Source organism: Pseudophryne corroboree, chromosome 4 (assembly GCF_028390025.1).
Source record: "Pseudophryne corroboree isolate aPseCor3 chromosome 4, aPseCor3.hap2, whole genome shotgun sequence".
Lineage (NCBI taxonomy): Eukaryota > Metazoa > Chordata > Amphibia > Anura > Myobatrachidae > Pseudophryne > Pseudophryne corroboree.
Window position 1 is genome coordinate 421,929,231 of NC_086447.1, and position 26,083 is coordinate 421,955,313.

At 41.8% G+C, this 26,083-nt stretch overlaps 1 protein-coding gene across 1 annotated transcript in view; it reads right to left on the reverse strand.

Annotated features, from left to right (window-relative positions):
- Positions 1–26,083, reverse strand: part of IMPG1 (interphotoreceptor matrix proteoglycan 1) — a 511,490-nt gene that overhangs the window by 28,622 nt on the left and 456,785 nt on the right. The window contains exon 15 of the mRNA XM_063916848.1: positions 11,505–11,585. Coding sequence (XP_063772918.1) covers positions 11,540–11,585 — 46 coding nt within the window. The 3' untranslated portion in view covers positions 11,505–11,539. The remainder of the gene's footprint in view (positions 1–11,504; positions 11,586–26,083) is intronic.

Sequence of the window (26,083 nt, forward strand, 5' to 3'; positions counted from 1 at the left end):
TTAACCCCGATAGAAAACTGCTAATTTCAAAGAAGTTATTGGCATTATATCCTTTCCCGCCAGAGGTTAGGGCGCGCTGGGAAACACCCCCTAGGGTGGATAAGGCGCTCACACGCTTATCAAAACAAGTGGCGTTACCGTCTCCAGAAACGGCCGCCCTCAAGGATCCAGCGGATAGGAGGCTGGAAACTACCCTGAAAAGTATATACACTCATACTGGTGTTATACTGCGACCAGCCATCGCCTCTGCATGGATGTGCAGTGCTGGGGTGGTTTGGTCGGATTCCCTGACTGAAAATATTGATACCCTAGATAGGGACAGTATTTTATTGACTTTAGAGCAATTAAAGGATGCTTTTCTTTATATGCGAGATGCTCAGAGGGATATTTGCACTCTGGCATCGAGAGTAAGTGCGATGTCCATATCTGCCAGAAGAAGTTTATGGACGCGACAATGGTCAGGTGATGCGGATTCCAAACGGCATATGGAAGTATTGCCGTATAAGGGGGAGGAATTATTTGGGGTCGGTCTATCGGATTTGGTGGCCACGGCAACAGCCGGGAAATCCACCTTTTTACCTCAGGTCCCCTCCCAACAGAAAAAGACACCGTCTTTTCAGCCGCAGTCCTTTCGTTCCTATAGGAACAAGCGGGCGAAAGGACAGTCATATTTGCCCCGAGGCAAAGGAAAGGGTAAGAGAGTGCACCAAGCAGCTTCTTCCCACGAGCAGAAGCCCCCCCCCGCTTCTGCAAAGCCCTCAGCATGACGTTGGGGCTTTACAAGCGGACTCAGGGGCGGTGGGGGGTCGACTCAAGAATTTCAGCGCACAGTGGGCTCACTCACAGGTGGACCCCTGGATCCTGCAGATAGTATCTCAGGGTTACAGGTTGGAATTCGAGAAGTCTCCCCCTCGCCGGTTCCTAAAGTCTGCTCTGACAACGTCTCCCTCAGACAGGGCGACGGTATTGGAAGCCATTCACAAGCTGTATTCTCAGCAGGTGATAGTCAAGGTACCCCTCCTACAACAGGGAAAGGGGTATTATTCCACACTATTTGTGGTACCGAAGCCGGACGGCTCGGTAAGACCTATTCTAAATCTGAAATCTTTGAACCTGTACATACAAAAATTCAAGTTCAAGATGGAGTCACTCAGAGCAGTGATAGCGAATCTGGAAGAAGGGGACTTTATGGTGTCCCTGGACATCAAGGATGCTTACCTGCATGTCCCAATTTGCCCTTCACATCAAGGGTACCTAAGGTTCGTGGTGCAAAACTGTCATTAGTTTCAGACGCTGCCGTTTGGATTGTCCACGGCACCTCGGGTCTTTACCAAGGTAATGGCCGAAATGATGTTTCTTCTGCGAAGAAAAGGCGTATTAATTATCCCTTACTTGGACGATCTCCTGATAAGGGCAAGGTCCAGGGAACAGCTGGAGGACGTAGTAGCACTAACTCAAATAGTGCTGCAACAGCACGGATGGATTCTGAATTTTCCAAAATCTCAATTGACCCCGACGACACGTCTGCTGTTCCTGGGAATGATTCTGGACACGGTTCAGAAAAAGGTGTTTCTTCCGGAGGAGAAAGCCAGGGAGTTATCCGAACTTGTCAGGAACCTCCTAAAACCAGGAAAAGTGTCTGTGCATTAATGCACAAGAGTCCTGGGAAAGATGGTGGCTTCTTACGAAGCGATTCCATTCGGCAGATTCCACGCACGAACTTTTCAGTGGGATATGCTGGACAAATGGTCCGGATCACATCTGCAGATGCATCAGCGGATAACCTTATCGCCAGGGACAAGGGTGTCTCTTCTGTGGTGGTTGCAGAGTGCTCATCTGTTAGAGGGCCGCAGATTCGGCATACAGGACTGGGTCCTGGTGACCACGGATGCCAGTCTGAGAGGCTGGGGAGCGGTCACACAGGGAAGAAACTTCCAGGGAGTATGGTCAAGCCTGGAGATGTCTCTTCACATAAATATACTGGAGCTAAGAGCGATTTACAATGCTCTAAGCCTGGCAAAACCCCTGCTTCAGGGTCAGCCGGTGTTGATCCAGTCGGACAACATCACGGCAGTCGCCCACGTAAACAGACAGGGCGGCACAAGAAGCAGGAGAGCAATGGCAGAAGCTGCAAGGATTCTTCGCTGGGCGGAAGATCATGTGATAGCACTGTCAGCAGTGTTCATTCCGGGAGTGGACAACTGGGAAGCAGACTTCCTCAGCAGACACGATCTACACCCGGGAGAGTGGGGACTTCATCCAGAAGTCTTCCACATGATTGTGAACCGTTGGGAAAAACCAAAGGTGGACATGATGGCGTCTCGCCTCAACAAAAAACTGGACAGGTATTGCGCCAGGTCAAGAGACCCTCAGGCAATAGCTGTGGACGCTCTGGTAACACCGTGGGTGTTCCAGTCAGTGTATGTGTTTCCTCCTCTGCCTCTCATACCAAAAGTACTGAGAATTATACGGCAAAGGGGAGTAAGAACGATACTCGTGGCTCCGGATTGGCCAAGAAGAACTTGGTACCCGGAACTTCAGGAGATGCTCACGGAAGATCCGTGGCCTCTACCTCTAAGACGGGACCTGCTTCAGCAGGGACCGTGTCTATTCCAAGACTTACCGCGGCTGCGTTTGACGGCATGGCGGTTGAACGCCGAATTCTAAGGGAAAAAGGCATTCCGGAAGAGGTCATTCCTACACTGGTAAAAGCCAGGAAGGAGGTGACTGCACAACATTATCACCGCATTTGGAGAAAATATGTTGCGTGGTGTGAGGCCAGGAAGGCCCCCACGGAGGAATTTCAATTGGGTCGATTCCTACATTTCCTGCAAACAGGATTGTCTATGGGCCTCAAATTGGGGTCCATTAAGGTTCAAATTTCGGCCCTGTCGATTTTCTTCCAGAAAGAATTGGCTTCAGTTCCTGAAGTCCAGACTTTTGTAAAAGGAGTACTACATATACAGCCCCCGGTTGTGCCCCCAGTGGCTCCGTGGGACCTTAATGTAGTTTTGGATTTTCTCAAATCCCATTGGTTTGAGCCACTCAAATCGGCGGATTTGAAATATCTTACATGGAAAGTAACCATGCTACTGGCCCTGGCTTCAGCCAGGAGAGTGTCAGAATTGGCGGCTTTATCCTATAAAAGCCCATATCTGATTTTCCATTCGGACAGGGCAGAACTGCGGACGCGTCCTCATTTTCTGCCTAAGGTGGTGTCAGCGTTTCACCTGAACCAGCCTATTGTGGTGCCTGCGGCTACTAGCGATTTGGAGGATTCCAAGTTGCTGGACGTTGTCAGGGCATTGAAAATATATATTTCAAGGACGGCTGGAGTCAGAAAATCTGACTCGCTGTTTATACTGTATGCACCCAACAAGCTGGGTGCTCCTGCTTCTAAGCAGACGATTGCTCGTTGGATTTGTAGCACAATTCAACTTGCACATTCTGTGGCAGGCCTGCCACAGCCTAAATCTGTCAAGGCCCATTCCACAAGGAAGGTGGGCTCATCCTGGGCGGCTGCCCGAGGGGTCTCGGCATTACAACTCTGCCGAGCAGCTACGTGGTCGGGGGAGAACACGTTTGTAAAATTCTACAAATTTGATACCCTGGCTAAAGAGGACCTGGAGTTCTCTCATTCGGTGCTGCAGAGTCATCCGCACTCTCCCGCCCGTTTGGGAGCTTTGGTATAATCCCCATGGTCCTGACGGAGTCCCCAGCATCCACTAGGACGTTAGAGAAAATAAGATTTTACTTACCGATAAATCTATTTCTCGTAGTCCGTAGTGGATGCTGGGCGCCCATCCCAAGTGCGGATTGTCTGCAATACTTGTACATAGTTATTGTTACAAAAAAATCGGGTTGTTATTGTTGTGAGCCGTCTGTTCAGAGGCTCCTACGTTTGTCATACTGTTAACTGGGTTCAGATCACAAGTTGTACGGTGTGATTGGTGTGGCTGGTATAAGTCTTACCCGGGATTCAAAATCCTTCCTTATTGTGTACGCTCGTCCGGGCACAGTATCCTAACTGAGGCTTGGAGGAGGGTCATAGGGGGAGGAGCCAGTGCACACCACCTGATCCTAAAGCTTTATTTTTGTGCCCTGTCTCCTGCGGAGCCGCTAATCCCCATGGTCCTGACGGAGTCCCCAGCATCCACTACGGACTACGAGAAATAGATTTATCGGTAAGTAAAATCTTATTTTAAAACTGGTTGCATATGATAAAACTCTGATAAATTAGCTATAGTATACAGATCTATCTTTTCACTGTAATGGACAGCGGCACTCTTATATCAGATTGTACTGACAGTGTTTTTAGTTTCTAATTGCTTTTAGGTTGCACCACATGTAAATAAAGGCTTTGCATTTTAATTCACCTAGCATAAAATGTTCATTAAAATAATGCGGCTTATGAAAAAACATAAAGCGTGTTTAAGAGATGGACACTAATGTGAATGTGTAATAATATGCACATGTTGAACCCACTGGGATTTTCACGCAGATCAGTCAGTTATCAAAGTTCTGAGAAACCCTGTGGTCACTGATGATGGCTGACACTGAGACATTAGAGACTTAGGAGTCTATTTACTAAGCCGTGGATGGAGTTTAAGTCGACGGAGATAAAGTACCAGCCAATCAGATCCTAACTGCCATGTCACAAGCTGGGTTTAAAAAATGACAGGGGCCGATTGGCTTGTACTTTATCTCCGTCCACAGCTTAGTAAATAGATCCCCATGGTGACTGCGTATGGGATGGCAATGACAGTCTGTGACACGCCCCCACAATGATCAGGATAGGCTTGTTTTTAAGCCCATTACCTCCCTCAAATGCTCCTTGACTGTGAGCCACACTGGGCAAATCCTCACTGCGTCCACGAAAGTAACACAGCTAGACGTATGCGCATAACTCCTAACTTTTCTTGGTCCACAGTAGGAAATCTGCATGGGCAGCACCTAAAATTAGAGAGCAAAACCTCATGGGAAATGCTGTTCCTGTGAGCCATACCCCGTGTTTCATCCTGTTGGGGACATTTCCCCAGTCCCTCAGTCCAATATATGCTAAGCAATGCAGCAGGTCCGGGGGAACCTTTCAAGGAGGTGGGAGAGTGCCCAAAAAGAGGGACTGTCCCGACAAAATCAGGACAGTTGGGAGGTATGGTATGTGCAGTGCAACTCATACGCATGTGCAGATCACCAAAAATGTCTCAACTGCAGACATATCAGGTCTGCGTCCATCTCTCAGGCCCATGTGCGTAACTATAATATGTGCAAGGGGTGCCATTGCTATGGGGCCTAGAGGCTTAAGGGGGCCTGGTCCCAGGTCATAAATTTGCCTACCAAATTCCCAGATTTGCCTGCTAAGAAATTTGGTCTGATCCATTGGTGAGCCTGAATTATGTGACATTACATTTCCAGGGAGACGTGTGTGTGTAGTGAATGTTACAATGGTAAGGGGGCACTGCAGTGTGGCATAATTTGAACTAGAAGCCACTATAATGTTACATAATAAGAACTGGAGCACTGTAAAGTGGCACAATATGAAATTAAGGCAGTATAGTATGGCATAATATGAACTGGGGCTCTCTAACATGGCATAATTTGAACTGAAGGGCAGTCTAATGCGGCACAGTATGAACAGGGGAAACTCATGCAGCATAATGTGAATTGGGGGTAGTGTGTGGCATAGTGTGTACTGGCAGCCCTACAATGTGACATCATGTAAGTAGGGCACTACTATGGTGCATAACACTAATAACTGCTGGGGAGAGGTGTCACTCAAGAAGCATTGGTACAGGGGCCCTTTCAGTATGTTGCTATAGGGCCTCCAAAGTTCTGGTTACGCCCCTTATCAGGCCCATAGTATAATATGCTGTAATGGATCTGTAAATCAGATGCTTTCTTTCATTTAGTAAACAGCTCTAGTAAACTCAAGTTAAATCTGATTTTTCTATCAGTTGCAACATCATTGATCACAATGTTTTAATAGGCCCCTTTGTACTTTTCAGAAAAATGTAGTTGTAGGGAAAATATTGATGATTTAATTTAGAGTAATTCTTTATTCAACAGTGAGTAAATTAAATGGGTGAGCCTTTGAGAAAGTGTTTAGTGTGTACCTGGAGCAAGCAATGTTTACATACTGTAGTCCAGTAGATGTGATAGCATCAGCTGCATTTATTTGTTGCTATTAAACAATCTGAGATCACGAATGGCAGTTTCCATATGTGATATTGTATCGAAATCTACAGTATATTGTATAAATCAGCCTAGATTGTAGAGATGGTATTAGTCAGTGCATCATTAGTCAGTGCATCATCTCTGACAACAAATAATATCTAGCCTTTCAATGTAAAACTTAGGGGCCCATTCCTGAACCACCGAACTATGGCCCAAATTTATCAAGCCTTAAAGAGTGATAAATTGCATGGTGATAAAGTACCAACTAATCAGCTCCTCAGCAATCAGCAAAAATCTGCTTTGTATTAAGGGATCGCTATTTGATTGCCGGTTGTTTATATAACTCCAGCTACAGTTTATCAGCAGTAACTCATCTGTTGTGGGGAGGTGTTATGACAATTGTTAGATTGGGAACAGTACACACTTTAGTTTTTGTTGTGTTCTGTTTTTTATTTTATTTTTTATAAAAAGTCTGTCACATATGGTACATGCTTCATTTTGTATCACCCTAAACTGCCCTTTTATCTAGAGATGAGCAGTTCAGATTCCATGGAGTCCAAGCCGCTCCAAATAATGGGAATCTGAGCATCTGTTCCTGCCAGACCTGGATTCCACATAGAGGCTGATCATCATCTTACCTGCGTCGGATTCTCGCGGGACTTGGATTCCATATAAGGTGCCGCATCTGGGACTTAGCGCAAATTGACTGAAATTTATTGTACAAGATTTTAACACCGTCATCATCAACATCCTCATTAGTAATCGGAGGTAGTCCTTCCAAAAAATTGTTTTGTGGGGGCCCAAACAAACCAAGCATTTTAGCCACAAAAGTGTCAGTCCCTGTAGCAGAAGTGCTTGGTTTCTTAAACTGTGCCTTTCCTTTTTAATATCCAATATAAGGGTGGAAGGAAGTACCCAAGGACAATTCGATATTGTACCAAATTTCATTTCTGCTACTGCTAAGTGGCAATGTTTCACAGATGTGCAATAACCTGCCGTGTGTTTGTGCCGCTGCTCTGTTGCTTAATAACCAACCAGTTCGCTGCAGCCTTTGCCCAATAACTGTGAAAACAATATCATAAGCTGTAAGGTGGTCAAAACTGACTGGAAATTACTGAAAATTAATGTTATTGAGGTTAATAATACTGTAGGAACAAAAAAGGCCCAAATTAAGTGATTTTAGCTATTTATGTCAATTTAAAAAAAAAATCCAAATCCAAAGCCAGTCACGATGGTTTGGCAAACCCAAAGCCAGCTGACAAATCAGAAACAAATCCAGAAAAAATGGGCCAGTGCACATCCCTACTTTTATCAGTGTACATGTATATTGTGCCCAGCAGTGAGCACATATGTATTGGAACTGCGGTATTCACTTACACATTATACTGAATAGTGCCAGATACTGTATACATTGTTACATTGCAAGGTCAAAATCAAATACATTCTGGTAACTTATAGGGTTACTCATATAGAAGATAGTTTTCTAGAGATATGACTTGCAATAATCATTCTAGTGACCCATACACAGAGACTATTCTAATGACTAATATGCTGTCATCAAATGCAGAGAGCATTGTAGATAGCAAAATGCAATGCAGAAATCACCTTCTGTATGTAATGCAGATCTTAAATATCACAATGACACTGGTGGTTATGCAAAACAGACCTACAAAACCCAGATAGCTATGGATGTCCATCGACCGTTGATGATTCAAAATAATCGATGGTCTATGCCCGATGTTGAATACTTTTTCCATCAATGGGGGACAATGATTTATGGTAGAACATACAGTAGGCTCAATTTTTTTTAACGTTTATTGAGTGCTGCTACACAGAGCTGCTAGACGGTGGCTGTTGACACAGTGTGGAGTTGTATTACAGATGCAAATCCCAGCAGACAGGTCCACGACATTCCGCAACTCTCTGGCATTGTCCAACTGGGAAATGTAATCACATAACTGACTGGCTACTGTGCTGCTGCTCACTCACCCTGCAGACAAACAACCACACCGCTGCCTTGATTGTCAGTCTCATGAACCAATGTGGCTTGGAAGAGGGCGTGTGATGGTGTGGTGGTGTCTGCCAGCTACTGGTCTCCCACAAGGTCAATCAGTAGTGCGAGGAGACCAGGAGCCAGGTGGGCAGCTCCTAAGTCTGGCAGAGCAGCTGCAGTAAGGCTGACTCAGCACCTGCCACTGGAGATGCCCCTATCTACTGTGCATACGTAAAACATTGATGAAAAGAACTATCAATGATACATTATAGCATAAATACATGCTATCGATGTTTCTTGTTAAGTTTTCCATTGGTGGCAACCATCGATGGAAAACATACCGATGGCCATACCTACTGATGTCTATGCACTATGCGCCTTATTCTCAGTTGGAAGTAAAGCAAAAAAGCAAGTAACTGTGGGTAAGATGCATTTGGGGAAGGCATGCCTCTATAGCACTTCCTGCTTCGCCTCATTACCAAGGTGAAGCAGGAAGGAACATCGACAAGAAGTAAGAATAGCTTGTCTGCCGAAGCAGGAGAGTGAAAGCCCCCCCCCCCCTGAAGATTCCCACCAGAACACACAATGCCTCAGCTTACTGCGTCTCCCTTCCTGGTTGGCTCCAGTGTGCATATGTGATATCTCGCTTATCACATAAGATCTCACATGCAGCCCCCCGGAGCTGGCACCCACCACAGACAGGGACAGTGCTGCGGAGATAGGGCATGAACACATGCAGCTGTCGAAATAGATAGCTGCAGGTGTTGGAACGGTCAGTGCCACTGACCTTTCTTACATTGCCCTGCATATTGGCATGCTGTCTAAAAGCAGCTCCTATAATACCCCTGTGGGGGCACTATCTCTCTGCCTAGCAACATCAGAGTTCAGAAAACCGTGGCCAGGAGGCTTCGGGAAGGCAAGGACAGCCAACAGTGTCCTGGGGAAACAGGTATGACATTTCACCACCAATTGCTTATTACAAGTATACTGTACAGTATATAATTGAACCATATATCTGTATCATTTCTTGACCAAAGATATTGATAATGACTAATTAGCCATCCCCTGATATTAATTAATTAATTGATAATATCTCAAAAACTAAAACTCCTAGAACGAAATTTATGGTATTTTTGGAATTAGCGGCACACAAATACCCAGAATTAGGTCTAAAATTCCAGGCTCCACATAAAAATATATATCCTACCCTTTTCCCAGTGTTGTTAATAAAATCACACAGGTTTCCACTGGCTTAGTAAATAGACCCCTCAGTTTCCTAAAATTTATCTATTTGGAGGCCTCTTGGTGTCATGGTTTTTTGTTCAAAAACACATCTACAGTAAGTTCTTTTTTGTTAATTCTTTTAATGTAGTTGCCACTGACTAGTTGTATGGCATGTTCAGCTATCCTTGATTTACTCTAAGGGGCTTTATGGTTCCTCCTACGTAGTATATGTAAGGCCATGATAAAGGGCCACATGGGCCTGTGACTGAAAATGTTCAAGGGCCTATACTGAGGAGGGTAGGAGTTGTGACCGGTGCTGTATGGGTGTGGCCACTACAATGTGGGCGTGTACACCATCAGCTCCAATGTCTCCATAAATATGAAAACTATAAATATTGCATCATTTTGTGAGGAAAAAATTAGTACAGTTTATGCTTATCAGTGGTGGCTCCAGAAGTGGGGCTACAGCAAGGTCAAAAATTCAGATAGGGAAGTCATACCAACTACCAGTGAGTGCTCCCCTATTTGAAGTTATAAGCAACAGATACTTATGGGTGACTGTGTGGCTACAGTAGCTGAGCGGTTGTCCATCATCATACTGTCATGATGATGGGTCTATTTTTGTAAAGTCTGGTCTATGTAGTGGCATGATATGATGCATATCATCCATTTGGTGTCAGATGCTATTGGTTGTTCAGTTTTATGTTTATTTGCCTGAGACTTGATTTCTGTGATGGGGTTGTGCTTTATTGTCCAGTGGTTTTGCATCCCATGTATCTTCCACAGTGGCAGAATATCCCCTGTTATTTGGTTCTTAGAGATCGTTGTTTGCGTGTTTGAGGTTTTCCTGTACACGGCTTTCGGTTTTTGTGGGAGTATTGTCTGCAGGATGTCTTCTCGTTGTAGGCTAGCTTGCTTGTTGTATTTTGTTATGAAGTGTACAGTATGTCGTCATTTGTGGATTTATTGTTTTAATATTTTTTCCTGTCTATGTCTGTAGGGTGTTCCTGGGGGTCTGTTCAGCTTTGTATCTGATGTATTTGTTGTCATGTTTATCCAGGAATATGTTGGTCACTTGTTTTACTTCTCACTATTAGCACAAAAGCATACACCCCATATTTCTTGATATATTTTGCATTTAACTCCGTAACTGTTGTCAGTGTAACCCATTCTTTCTTTGTCACGAATATTTAAGGTTACAGGTATCATTTATATGCGTTTGACAGCGTCAAGTCCCTAGTCTGCTTTGCTCACTTCAAATGTGAAAACATACTGCAGGTCACAATTCCACCACTCTCATAACAAATAAATCTACTTGCACTTGCTACTCATTTGCAAAATGTTTCAAGCACTGAAACTTACAAAACAGATCACATAAATCCTGAGAAACCAGAATGGGTTCAGAGAATCTCATGGTCCCAATTTTTTTTTTCCACATAGTGGATTTTCAGTTAAAGGTGGTTGGAATAAGAAGGGGATTTTTTTTTTTTTTTAAATGTTACATGAGTTTTTTAATGGCCTGCCAGACAGTAACAGAATTATAGAATTTGATAGCAGAATAAGAACCAAGAGATCCATCTGTGCTTTAACAAAATAAATAAATTGACAGGTACATTTTTTAATAATTGTTGTTATTATTAGTATTATTATTTACTATTATAACATGGTGGTAAAGGACACTGTTTTCTAACAAAAGGTGCGAACACACTGGATGAAAGTTTAAATGATTTGCCCGTTATTGACCGATTGGAATGACAATTCGATTAAAATGCGCACACTCGCAGGTTCGCTAGCATCAGCTTTTGTACATGCAAAAAGATCTGGGACTGTCACTAGCAATGCCATACTGCCAAATGCCGCATTACCCCGCTACCCCCTGTCATCGCTGCCGGCATCGGCAAGTGTGTGTATCTATATACTATGATACTAAAGCTTAGAAAACACAGGCAAAACAATGCAGTGTATATGACATTTCTGAAAATGAAAAATAAGCATTTGTCCTCCTATTTTTTGTCAAATCTAATCCTATTTTTGTCTCATACTTGTTAATTTGGGATTGGACCACGGTATAAATGAATCAGGAATACATTTACAGAATAATGAAAAAGCAAACCTTTCTGTACTGCAAATATTGCTGGAACACTGCTCTCATTGTCTGCTCTTGAGATTCTCCTGCATAATAGGGACTGGCAATCTGCAAAATGAAGTGAGATGCAAAAGAAAAAAAAAATCTTAAGAGCAATTTTAAATACACCAAGTGGTTGTGAAAAGAAATGCGTCTTCAAAAGCCAAGCATAGAAAGCTTCAGGGTTTCTGTAAGGAAACCTTTCTGGTAGCACGCATGTGGGATGCATTACAGGCAAATGACTCTTATGTTAGTGGTGTTGACTGGCAAGGAAAAACAGCAGTGATGATAGCTAAGCTACTTCATGGAATTATATTTTGTTAGAATATAGAGATAGAAAGCTCTGGCTAGGGGCCTTTATTCTATACGCTTTTACCTCCGCACACTGTGATGTGTGTGTTGAGGTTTATGCAGTCCTCTGTGATCAGTGTCCCTTGGAGGACTGATGCAGGCACTTGTGGGACATGTACGGATGTTGGGACTTTTCACACATTCATCGTTGTAAAATGCAGGGTTTATTTTCCCAGGACTGTGTAGATTGTAGCATTTCACATTAACTCTATAACAAAATATTGTACACTTGGTGAGTATGTATGGCATATGCAACCATTTGATTTTCTAATGTTCTTCGTTAAAAAATAATAATAATATATTTGCAAGCTTACTCAGATTGTGTCTTGTGGTTGTAGCCTCCATACATTTTCCCAACAAGTTTTAGAAGAATAAAGGCAAGCAATAGGGCAACCGTAGAAGCCGCAAAAATAATTAGGTTTACATTCTCAGCAGCGGATTTTGAACATTTTCCACTGTGAAACCAGGATTTACCTTTAAAACAACTAAAATGGACAAGACCTGTCAATAATAAATCATATGTAAGGGTACATTCTTTTGTTGAATGCATAACAATTCTAAAACTCATGTTTAAATTTTCATTTCTAAAATCTGAATTCAATATAAATGTACCATGACACAACCATCTAGGAGATGTTTTATATTTAAAAAAAATCATAACTCTTATCATATGACATAGAATGCATCACATACTATGAATTTAAACAATCTGAATTTATTGTTCTCCCATTTGATACAGTACCTATTTAAGTAGAGCTTTCACATTCACATGTGTTTAGAAATATCTATTAAAGATTTGTTTTGTTAGCTATATAGCAAAAACAGCATGACTAGGTATCCCGAACACTGGCGATTTGGCTCACGTCGCTGGAAAAACTGCCAGAAAATGTCCCTGGCTGGTGAGAAGATTGTCCGGCGAGAACATAATAAAGAGGTGCGTTAAATATATGTACAGTATTTTAGGCTTCACAAATAAATAATTAAGGGGCCAAAAGAATTAATATATTTATGAGGGCACAATTATTTAATTCATTTGTTATTGGTGCAAATTTATAATAAATAGTAAAAAGTAATATTTAAATTAAGAATACAATATATTTAATAAATACTATGTATAAATGAAATGACAGGAGGAAAAATATTTTTATGTTAATTTGCGATATGGTAATGATTTAATAAAGCAGGCACCAATTACTTGTTTCCGTCATCAATTAATTAACATGGGGAAAATGAATAAACATTTTTATTCCCCCCCCCCTCCTTTTTTAAATTTATACATAATATTGGCCAATGAATATTTATAAAAAAAAAAATCTCCTCTTACTGGAAATACTATGTTTTTACTTTTTATTTGTTTAATTAATTTTCTTTATTGAAGAATCAAATGTGAACAATGATAATATCTACGTTTAGCCAAAGCAGTAAAAATACAGCACCCTTGGCAATGTCTCTGACCCACCTGTCTGCCCACAGCTGGCTCAACACTGTGTGGGTGAGCTCCAGTACCTGGGATCTCTCCAATGCCGGCTACTGTCTTAAACTCTCTTCGTTACCACGCAGTGCTGCGACTAGCGAGCTGTGCACTTTACAAGCTATAGAAGCACACTGTGCTCTCAGTTAGTATCAAGCTCCGCTTTGCCTCCCAGATGGTGGATTTGGTGTAGCTTATTGGGCGTTGTAGTGTAGTGATGTAGTGTACCATATAGGGTATGTAGTGTAGTAATGTATTGCAGTATATAGGGGCATGTAGTGCACTGATGTGGGGTAGTATATAAGGGGATGTAGTGTAGTGATGTAGTGTAGCATATAGGGTATGTAGTGTAGTAATGTATTGCAGTATATAGGGGCATGTAGTGCACTGATGTGGGGTAGTATATAAGGGGATGTAGTGTAGTGATGTAGTGTACCATATAGGGTATGTAGTGTAGTAATGTATTGCAGTATATAGGGGCATGTAGTGCACTGATGTGGGGTAGTATATAAGGGGATGTAGTGTAGTGATGTAGTGTAGCATATAGGGTATGTAGTGTAGTAATGTATTGCAGTATATAGGGGCATGTAGTGCACTGATGTGGGGTAGTATATAAGGGGATGTAGTGTAGTGATGTAGTGTACCATATAGGGTATGTAGTGTAGTAATGTATTGCAGTATATAGGGGCATGTAGTGCACTGATGTGGGGTAGTATATAAGGGGATGTAGTGTAGTGATGTAGTGTAGCATATAGGGTATGTAGTGTAGTAATGTATTGCAGTATATAGGGGCATGTAGTGCACTGATGTGGGGTAGTATATAAGGGGATGTAGTGTAGTGATGTAGTGTACCATATAGGGTATGTAGTGTAGTAATGTATTGCAGTATATAGGGGCATGTAGTGCACTGATGTGGGGTAGTATATAAGGGGATGTAGTGTAGTGATGTAGTGTAGCATATAGGGTATGTAGTGCAGTGCATAGGGGCATGTAGTGCAGTGATGTAGTTCAGCGTGTAGGGGATGTAGTATAGGGATGTAGTGCAGTGGATAGGGGAATGTAGTGCAGTGATGAAGTGTTATGATATAGTGCAATGTATGGGGGGGACACAGTGGAGCATGTAGTTGAACACGCTGGCGGGGCATGTGATGCATACTGTAGGGCATTTGAGGCACATAGGGGAATATTGTATCCCCTTTTTTCAAATTGACTGGTAATCTGACATTTTAGTCTGACATAGTTTGTTTTACTGTTGTTTTTTGGGGGGGAGGCTCAAACTATTGCCTTGCCCGGGTGACGAAAATGCTAGTTTCGGCCCTGTCTTATACGACAGAGTATGATGAAAACAACTAAATATAGCCCCTTTAGTAGATGTAGGAAGAACCTCTGTGAAATTCTTCTGAGTCCCAAGAGGCAAAAAACGGTTTGGTACAGATCTCCTTCTGGAGAGATGTCTCCAACCATTCCATATGAAAAATAAAAAAGTTTTTCCTTAAACAATTAAAGAGTTGGCGGAAAATTCTGAATACATAAATGTAAGATGTTTTTATGAGCAGCTAATGAAATTGCTAATAATAATATTTTCCGAACAGCCTTTGGGACCCTAATGCCTGGGGGTAAAAGGCCCAAGATCAGCCATTCTGGGTGAGTGGTGCATAATTAACTAAGTGATTAATGGAAAATTTCCAAACCCCCAGCCAGAATCGTCTCGGAAAAGGGCAACCCCAGAGACCATGATAAAGATCAACAGGAGTTTGACTACATTTGGGACAAACAGGACTATCTAAAATACCCAGTAGGAATCCCAGTAAAATAGAAATATGTGAACGATGAAATACATTAAGATCCATTCCAGTATATTTGGGGCAATTGGTTGATTGTTTATTTATTAATTTGTCCCTAAAATAAATGAATTAAATAATTGTGCTCCTGTCTTTCTTATTCGCTCTCATAAAGGTAGCAACAAGAATTGTGTTAGTCTGAAGATAGCAAACACTGATTAAGTAGTCCTAGACAAACAATATAAATATTATTTTATAACATAAAATAATTTAAAAAAAAGAAAACTATTTTGTTCCTCCCTTGTAGCTCATCACTCATCTGCATATCCAATATGATTTCAACATTTACATTGAACCACCCATACAATGCTTGTTTCTCCATTCTTTATGATCTGAACATACATATACCCTCCTCCCTCTTACAGTGTGTAGAAAATATTAATTTATCCATTCCGTATCCAGTGTGGTTTTCTTATTAATATTTATTTAATAACAGGTATTTATATAGTGCTTTTCTGAGTGGAGCTTATAATCTATAGTCACCACTACATGTGTACACAGTCACACACGCACACACACACACACACTAAATAGATTTACCTTTTATTTTGTCAGAAAGCAATTGACCTACCAGCATGTTTTTGGATTGTGGGAGGAAATTCCAGTACCCAGAGGAAAACCCATGCAAACATAAGGAGAACATTCTAGCTCCATACAGTAATGATAACCAATATGCCAAACCTGCTGCCCATATGATCTCAACATACATATAGAACCCCCTCTTAATGTGCAGAAAACACACAGTGAGTAGTGACTTGTCATGGGGCGGGTGGTATTCATGTGACCGGCGGTCGGGAGACCGACAGTCACATGATCTCCTCCACCATCCCGACCGCTCACTATCCCGATGGTCGGCATGCTGACCAACAGGGACTATTTCCACTCGTGGGTGTCCACGACACCCATAGAGTGGGAATAGAACCCGTGGCGACCGCAGGTCGCCACCGAGCCCGCAAGGGGCTTGCTGCACTCGCCTCTCCCCGCCGGGATCCCGGTGGTCAGCCGTACTACACCCCATGGAACATATCACTCTGGTGCAATAGAGTAAGACGGCCCTCTGAGAGAGAGGTGCCCGAAGCACAGGCCGCCCTTATCCGATTGCAGGGTCATAGGGTCTGAACCCATGTAAAGCTGCCCTCCGGTAATGATTATTTTTTTTCATAGTGCAATACTATCTGATGCTGCGTGTGTGGGACACAGCAGATCTTAATTGAAAATAGTAATCAAAAAGACCTTTGAGATATGTTATTGTCTGAGATTGCAAAATGTGTTCACCTATGTGGCAGACTGAGCCATCCTACAGTGTTAAGCGATCTGTATACCTTGCCTGCTCACTATGTCAAGTACACTATGTTATAAAGTATTTGGTGCAATAGAGCCCCAGAAGCAATCTACACACTATTGCATGTTATACAGGTGTGAGATTACTGGCCAGATTTCTGACACATGTAGGAGTTCCTATTCTTGTATTTCCAGTGCTTATGCCCCATCTAGTGTGTTGCTTCAAGTCTGTCCCCCATCTATAGCTTTTTTAACCTTCTGGTTTAAAGACAAACTGTTGTGTTGTACTGTACATCCTCTCTGTCTCTTCAGTTTTTGATCCCAAGCACCTATTGTGCAATAAGCTTTTGGGGCTCTGTGCACTGACAGTGATCAATTTAAAGTTCAGGGCACTGCCACACCATTGAATCTTGATAACACCTCATTTCTGTGTGTATCAAAATGGACCCTGTCAGTTTATCAAACATGTGCCCTGTAGTTGACCTGTGTCTGGGTTTGGTGTTTGGACTCCGAACCTGTGACAGAGGTACTGGTGCTTGGAGTTGTACTGTAATGCTAAGCTTTGTCTCCTTGTACTGTGCTTTGTACGGCGCTGCGAAACACTTGTGGCGCCTTATACATAAAATGTAATAATAATAATACTGTGACGAAAGCTTGATGGTTTGATATAGTTCTTGCTCATAAGGTCAGAGAGGGACTTAAGGTTAGGGAAGAGTCGGATGATTCACTAGAACTAGCACAAGATTGTTGACTGAACCCAGAACTGGAACACAGAGTCTTACCCCACTGGTGGTCTTCTCCAGGGATCCCTGTAAGGGGATTTTGGTTTTGCTGTACTTGGCAGTCTAGTCATGGCCCCCTGACTGGGTCACCTGGGCTAGAACTGGGATAATATCACTGTAGATATAAATCTGGAACTGGGCTGGAGTGCTGACAGGGCTGGAAACAGAATGATGACACTTCTTGAATAGAACGGATACTGGACTGGACTAGAACCAGATTGAAGGAGTGCTGACCGAGATGGAAACAGAATGATGACACTTCTGGACTAGAACTGGACGGGAACCGGACTGGAGTGGAACCGGACTGGAATGCTGAGACACAAAGTATAGCAGGTTCTAAGGCAATACCTATGAACACATAGAAGCACAGCTACAAGGCTCACATACTGAGCTGTGTGATTTATGGAACTGACGACCTGTGCCATAGAAAGCAGGAAGCTTTCTACCGCTGGGTTATTCTGGATTGGCTGAAAGTGTCAGCTGAGCATCAGACTGGACAGGATTGAACAGAAGAGAGTCGGCTGGCTGGAACCAAGATGGTGACATCCATGACTGATTTTGGAGGGAACTTTGGTTTAGGCCAAAACACCAGGAAGTGATGCACTATGGCGGATCACACTTAGGATTATACACAGAATGCAGAGAGTGCCGTGCAAAGACAGCATGTATAGACTTCACTGACAACTAAGCACAATGAGCAGAGAGACCAGCTGCTGAACACAGAATCCTGCAAGCACTCTTACAAAGGAATTTTCACTCAGGTGACTAATCAAGCATTATCAGCAGCAGGAAACACAGACTGCAGCTTGTGTGCTGAACTGCAGGAGTGATGGCAGCGATAAAACACAAAACATGGGAAAATTTAATCAGGGTTGTAACACCCTGTTTTTATGGTGCAAGAGGAAAGTTAAGTATTTGTAAAAAGAAGTTTTATGGTCTCTCATGTATTTGAAGCCGAGCACAGGCCAGGAAGCCAGATAACCATTTTTGGCCCCTGCAGCCAAAGATCTTTTAGCCATTAGAAACCAAGGCACCAGGTCTCATTTTATGAGCCATCTGACTCTGTCTGTACTTTACAACCCTTTTTTTTTTTTAAAGATCAATGTGTCCAATACTCCCTGACATACAGTATTGATAATCCACACTTCCTATACTGGGCGTCAGCTGATAGTTCTGAAGTACTGATTAACCACCAACCTTTTACCTATAGAAAGCTGATCTCAGGACATAGAGATATGTGTACCTAGCAGTATAAAGTAGTTTACATCTTCAGAGAAGCCAGCCAGAGGAAAGAGTTGCTTGGTGTCACATCCCTTATACAGAATAAAGGACAGAGAAACATGTATTGCATTGTTCTGTTCATAAGAGGGCATGGTAAATGCTGGATTGCCCCAAATAATTTCTTCATAGCGATTTCATATTACAACTTACGTAATTTATCTTGTTTTCACCTTTCATTTGATAATAGCATCTATCTCAATAAATCTGTATGTCAATTTATTTTCTATTTTTGGAACTATTAAGCATTGTGAGTAACTTCTCTAATTAAACTTTCATTTAATTTAGCTTGGTCTCTGTTTTTTCTTAAACAGATCTTTAGATTTTGGATCAGCCAGTATAGTCTATGTATATGTGTTAGATTATTGTTTGATTATAATAATTGAGGTGACTGTGAATTAGTTAGTACAACTGAAGAGCTTCCTAGTGGAATGTGAGTTTCCTGAAATTTCTCTTAGTTGTGACAGATTTTGAAATATTAATCGAGAGTGGGATACATAATGTGTGAAGTGTATACATTGTGTAACAGACCAAAGGTTTGCTTTGATTAACTTTGTATCAAACCATATCACGCCAGGCTCAAAATAAGTGCTGACTTGGCCAACTTCACTAACAGCAGTTACAGATTGAAGTATCTAGGAATAAACTGTTAGTGACAGCATCTACAGTATGTCACAATCTGTGTTTGTGGCACTTGTTGCTGTGGTGGCATTGCCTCTGGCTTCACTCTGCAGGACACCTAGCTTTAGAGTTCTGGGAAGCCAGCTTCTGAAATAGAGGTCTGCTTAGTTTAGACAGCAAGGTTGAGGCTGCGGGGTGCTCAGGTCTCCCAACATTGCCGCTTACAGGTGCCGCAGTAAACCCTACCCATCTCTTGAGTGATTGACCTGCAGTGCACAGACATACTCTCTAGTGGCTCTTATCAGCTGTTTGTGATGTCATCAATTACCCCTATTTAATCAGGAACTACCCATTAATCTGTGCTGGATTATTGTAAATCTTGAGACAAAAAATAGAGATGGACTCCTCACAAGATATTCCCTCTTTGTTTTTAGTACACTTAGCAGTGATAAGAGCGGAGAAGTGAGCCAGTGGAGAAGTGGCCCCATCAACCAATCAGCAGCTCTGTATCATTTTATAGTATGCAAATTATAGATGTTACTTCAGTGCTGATTGGTTGCAATGGGCAATTTCTCCACTGGCTCACTTCTCTGCTCTTATCACTGCTTAGTAAATGTCCCCCATAATCGGGTTTTAATAAGAGAACAGAAGGGGCATATAATCACTATTTGAAGTCTTCCATACATTCAGATCCAGAAGTTTCCTGTGTCCTGTATTGACCTATGATCCTGGTTTTAGATCCATTTTTGAATTACCATTTCCTATTCTTCTGCTTGGATATATCTGACCACTGTGTACTAATCTTGACTGCTGACAAAGTTACCTCATTAACTCTTGTCTGTACTTCTGCCTGGATACAACTGACCATAAACTTTTCCTGCTGACCAAGTTACCTCATTCACTCATGCCAGCACCTCTGCCCTTATTTGTGTGCCAACTTTACTACCATCTCCTGTTTTAGAACTGTTCCATTTGTCCCTCCTTTTAAGCTCCTACTGTATGTAGAACTCTTCATATTGGCTACTGGCCTAAGGAATCCTGTCGCTATTTTCACTAACTCCCCTGATCATGTTACGGAATGTGATAACCTTACATACCAAGAACTGGTTATTTCTGAATAATCACTGTGCCACCAGGTCTTCAGCAGTTGTCTCCCATTCTAATCCTCCCTGATTTCCACCATTCATTTAAGCTGTCTGTTGCCTTAGTGATGGACCTCAGCTAAAAATAAAGCAGTCTGTATGCACTGGTCTATTTGTGCCTTCTACAAATCATGGAATACACACAATCATTGTTTTAGGACGGCAATACAAGACATGGAAGAACAGGTGTGGAAACCTAATGTAGCTTTTATTTTTTAACCTGATCACTGCTAAGGTAGAGTATAACTCACTATGCAGATATTTAGACTATAATTGTAAAGGGCGAGTCCCTCTTATCCTCAGCATTGTACAGTGTTAGCGTAATAAAGAAAAAAATGATCACATAGCAATGTATTGGTGAACGCAATCTGGCATGAATTGAGATGAATGTAAAAAGATCTTATGATATGTGCAACCTTAAATTTAGTGTATTATTGTTAACAGAATAAACAGGCATCAGTCATTATCATCATCAACTTGAAAACTCCTTCTGCCTTGCTTTGAAGTTACACTTGGTAGGGAATACATCTCAAAAAGACATGCTTCATATCCTGCATTACCTTACCTTGCCGAAATTGCTTATGAACACCCCTAGGGCCTAATTCAGACCTGATCACAGCAGCAAATTTGTTCTCTAATGGGCAAAACCATGTGCACTGCGGGGGGGGGGGGAAGGCAGATATAACATGTGCAGAGAGAGTTAGATTTAGGTGGGTTATATTGAATCTGCGCAGGGTAAATACTGGCTGCTCTATTTTTACACTGCAATTTAGATTTCAGTTTGAACACACCCCACCCAAATCTAACGCTCTCTGCACATGTTATATCTGCACCCCCTGCAGTGCACATAGTTTTGCCCATTAGAGAACAAATTTGCTGCTGCGATCAGGTCTGAATTAGGCTCCTGATACACATCTCAAAGTATGAAAGATGAAGCCCGTAAGTTGACAAAAAAAGAAAACTCTTTATGTGGTCAAGCACTCATTTTCATAGAAAATACTTGAGAAATATATAACTTAACCTTTAATCATATGCATTAAAAGTCTCTATATTAGGGTATGTATCTTACATACACATGGTAGAGGCAAAATATAAACAAATACAAACATAAACTTGAAGGACAAAAACATAAGGAAGATTTAAAAAGCAAACAGGTCCTTTCTTTTATAAATTTGTCACTGTTCTAAAGGGTACAATAGCATGAGAATTAGCATAGGCAGGACTATTGGGGCACATTCAGAGTTCTAAGAAAATGAGTACTTGACCACCTCAAGAGTTTTTTCTTTTTTGTCGCCTTAAGGGCTTTACCATTCATTTGTTGTTCAAATTACTCTGTGGAAGCACCACACCAATATAATCTGATAATCTTCTATGATTGGCATGGTATCTCTATATTATACAGTATACTATATGTGCAGTGAGACTCTCCAATTTTACACATCTCAAAGTGCAAGGTACTGCAGTACAGAATAGTGAGCAGTGTACAAAAAGTAGCATAACATTTTCATTTAAGCATTGCAACTGCAGTTGAATAAAAATCTAAATAAAATAAACAAATAAAGGGGGAAAAAACCACATTGCTGTTCCAGTGTGAGTTATGAATATAATTTTTCTTATCTGTACAATTATGTACAATGCTTCAAGGTGAAAAGTGATTCTGCTTTTACCAGTAGCCCCTAAACTTTATGTATGAAACAGGATAACCTCTGTTCCCAATTAACATTGTACATTGTGTCTGAGTAATACATACGAAGTATCAACACTGAGCATAAAATAATCATGTACATTTCATAGTAGTGAAATGATAAATGGACTATTGTTCTCCAGATGCATTCAGTACTCAGGTAGAATTAAAAAAAAAAAAGAAAAGAGAAGAAAGAAAAACAAGAAGTTAATGAAATAGATTGTTCTGGTATTTTCTGTTGTCTGTTCTCTATGAATTAAGCCTGCTTACCAGTGACAGTCATTGCAATTAATGTTTAAAGAGCTGTATATGCCATTTGTTGTATTTTTTATTACAGAGATTACTAGGAATTTTAGAATGAAAAAGGATAGCTGTGGAGAAAGGTCAGAAGAGGAGTCCTTGTGCAAATAAGTAATATAGAGCAAGATATGAGGATTTGCTTGTTCTTCCTAATAAAACCGATAATAAGCCAACAGAAATCATTTTATTTTAATAGATTAAAATGGCAATGGCATACCAATGTATATACAGTACGTACCTAGTATGCCATGATGAAGTTAAGGTGAAATATTGTAAGAGCGATAATGCTATGACATATTACTAATAATAGCAGACAATAAAAAAATCCATATAAAACAGGAAAGTGGGCTAGATGCATCATCGCTTGGACAGTGGTAAAATGGAGAGTGAAAAAGTACCAGCCAATCAGGTCCTAACTACCATCTCACAGGCTATGTTTTAAACATGACAGTTAGGAGCGGATTGGCTGGTACTTTTTCACTACCCATTTTATCACTCTCCAAGTGATGACGCATCTAGCCCAGTATCTTAAAAAAAGTGTAAATACTGCCATTTAGACATACAGTACAGGGCCTGATTCAGAGTGAGGAACACATAAAAAAGAAGCAATATGCACCTTGGCAAAAGCATGTTGCACGGCATATGGAACAGATTAAAAATGTGTAGAGAGATTTATAGTTGGGAAGGGATACGCCCTACCTTATTTCTGAATATCGGTCTAAAGGAAAGCTGCCCAGTATTTGCACCCCTTTCTGGATCTTGTGTGTTTTCACGCAAAAATGGTTGTGAAAAAAATGGGGGGGGGGGGGGGGTATTTGAATTAACAAGAAAAATACCATGATAAATGGGAATTCTCCACAATTTTTTGCATCAAAAATGGATCACGGTCCTATCTTTGTTATCTCAACAAGACAACTCCCATACCCTGGACAAAACATTATGTCTCACTCCGAATAGTAATTTCCCTACGGCACTTATACACTCTCATTCTCGCACCTTACTAAACATAGAATCTGTCTCAGTGGGTCTCCTGAAATGGAAGCTGGAATTCCCAGATCTCACTTTGAAATTGATTTTAGAGGCTAATGCATACTTAGATAAGACATTGGGTTCAGTCTCATATTCTGAAATGCATCAAAAAATTCTACATAGAGCTTATGTCACCCCCAAGCTACGATATCTTATAGGAGCCGCCCCTTCATCTCACTGTTTCAAGTGCACTGCACCAGAAGCAGATCTTGTGCATTGTCTGTGGTCATGTACTAGGGTACAAGCACTTTGGCAGGCACTCCAATCATACATCACAAATGACCTGCAGTTACAATTTGCTATCACTAAGAAATGGGCATTTTGGGGTATATACCCGAAACTCCCTACCAATAGTTTATCCAAAGGGCAGCGCATTTTATTAATTAACCTGGCAGCTGACACTAAGAAGACGATCCTCTCACAATGGATCTCTACTGACCCCATCCCCATTTCACTACTACACCCTAGGATTTCTCATCTCTTCCACCTAGACTGGACCAATACTGCTTTACAGAAGGATAGGTTGACTGAAAAATACTTCCAAATTTGGCTACCCTATGTTCAAACACTTCCCCCGGTTATAAAGGAGCCTCTACGGAAATGTTTTAAAGACACTAAATGGTACATGCTCGAGACCCTCGATACTGTGGCCCCCTTTTGACTACAAGATTTCTTACTGTTTACATATCCCATTCTGTTCTTTTACCGTTAGGATGTTTGATTATTTCCTCTAATGTTTATTATTGATATGGTTTAGGGCTTATTTGGAATACCCTAACTATCACTGTATGTATTTCCTGGTACTCGTATACAATGCATGTTGATCTTATTTTGACTTGTCAATATTTCACTTGTCAATAAAAGAATATAAAAAAAAATGGATCACGGGTAATTGAATTCCCCCCTCTGTTTGTTCGGGTCAGAATGTGTCCCCTGGCTAAATTCCATACTTCTCTGTGTTCACACCCCGGCTGAAGATGAGGCACCACAGACAAATCAAATTGCCCTCTGCAAATTTGCTTTCAACTACTTCTTACTCCACTGCAGTAATCAGCAGGATGCAGGTGGCACCTGCATGTATGTGAAGCCCTGTCACTTAATCCTCCGGCACTAAATATTTTAATATTTGTTGTGGTGCAGTGTACGTATTGTCATGACATAACTCAAAGGCAGAAGACCCATATTGCCAAAAGACACTGAAGAAGGTAAGTGGCCGTGGGCTGGAGCTGTAGGGATACAAGGGACTGTGGCTAGAGAGACACATGGGGCTGGAACAGGACAGACACAGGGGTGGTGAGGCTGTAGCGGCACATGAGGGATGAGGCTGGAGATGTATGGAGTCTGCTATAGACTGAGAGAACACAGGGGGGATGAGGTTGGAGAGATATAAGGAGTGTTAAGGGGGTACACACAGGGAGATGTGTGCTGAGTGATCTATCACAGAATGCTCAGCACACATCTCTCCCCCCACTCAGCATACAGCGCGATATGTGCTGAGCGAGGGAGGGGACGCTCACTTCACCCAGCGGTGAAGTGAGTGATCTAACTAAATTTGGCATGCATGTATGCCAAATCTAGAGCCGGCGATAGCAACGCGTGGGACTACGCATCACTCTCAACGGCACCCTACAAACGGAGCAATGTGTTCTTAATTTCTAAGCAATCTAGTCAGATTGCTTAGAAATTAAGTAAAAATTGCTACGTGTGTACCCCCCATTAGAGCTGGAGAGACACAGGGGGATAATGCTAATGAGAACTGGGGGGGGGGGGGGAATAGCTGGAGATCATCTGCAATTGGCAGGTTTTGAAGAATAGTCTTGGAAGAGTAATCCACATTAAGACACCAATTCTAATGAAATAATATTACTTATACAAATGGTATATCAAATTAGCAAATACAGTTTAATAATCTAAAACTGTTGACACATTTTGATACAGTATGCACCAAAACGTCTGTGTTCTAAGTATTATCTCGTTGAACCTTTGATTTATGATACTGACATTGGTTATATTCTTATGCAAACAGGCATATTTTGGGACCATGTGATTTGGGACCAGGAATCGCACATGAATAGTGAATACCAACTAAAATCAACATCTGCATAGGGAGAGTCAAATTCTTCAGAGGTTCCCCATTGCATAGAAACTACCATATAGGTAAAGAAGACCATTCCAGAAATCTGTGGATGGACGGGCAACAAAGGCATGGGTGTATTGGGCCCCAAGACTTCTGTTGCTGGCCCTTTTCACACCTCTTTCTATATCAGCCCTCTACTTACTAGACACAAATGCTGCTTTCAGTTTTGATAAAGTATTAGAGATCTAAAACACAGGGTTCCAAATCTTATCAACACAAGCCATTATCTTCAGTCAAAGGGACTGATTCAGTGATAAACGCAGTAGAACAGCCGCTGTATCTTTATATGCAGCGGCTGTGCTAAAATATGCTAACGCGGCATGAGGTGTCTTGTGTAAATAGAGGCCTCCTGGCAGGTTCTGTATCCGCTGTTGTGACCGGAGATGCAGCATCGCTCTGCATGATACATTTACAGATCTGCATATGTGCAGTACAGATCCTACCCATGCCACTGTGCTGCATGATGCATAATGCCGGTGACAAAATCTTGACGGAGCTCGGGATCCCGGCGTCAAAATACCGATGCCCGTAATCCTTCTTCCAGTGGGACGTGTGGGGCCTGAGGGGGTGGGTGGGTGTATGGGTTAGGTTAAGGCATTAGAAGGGGGGTTAGAGTGCAGGGACGGGAAGGGTATAGTTAGGTACCAGGG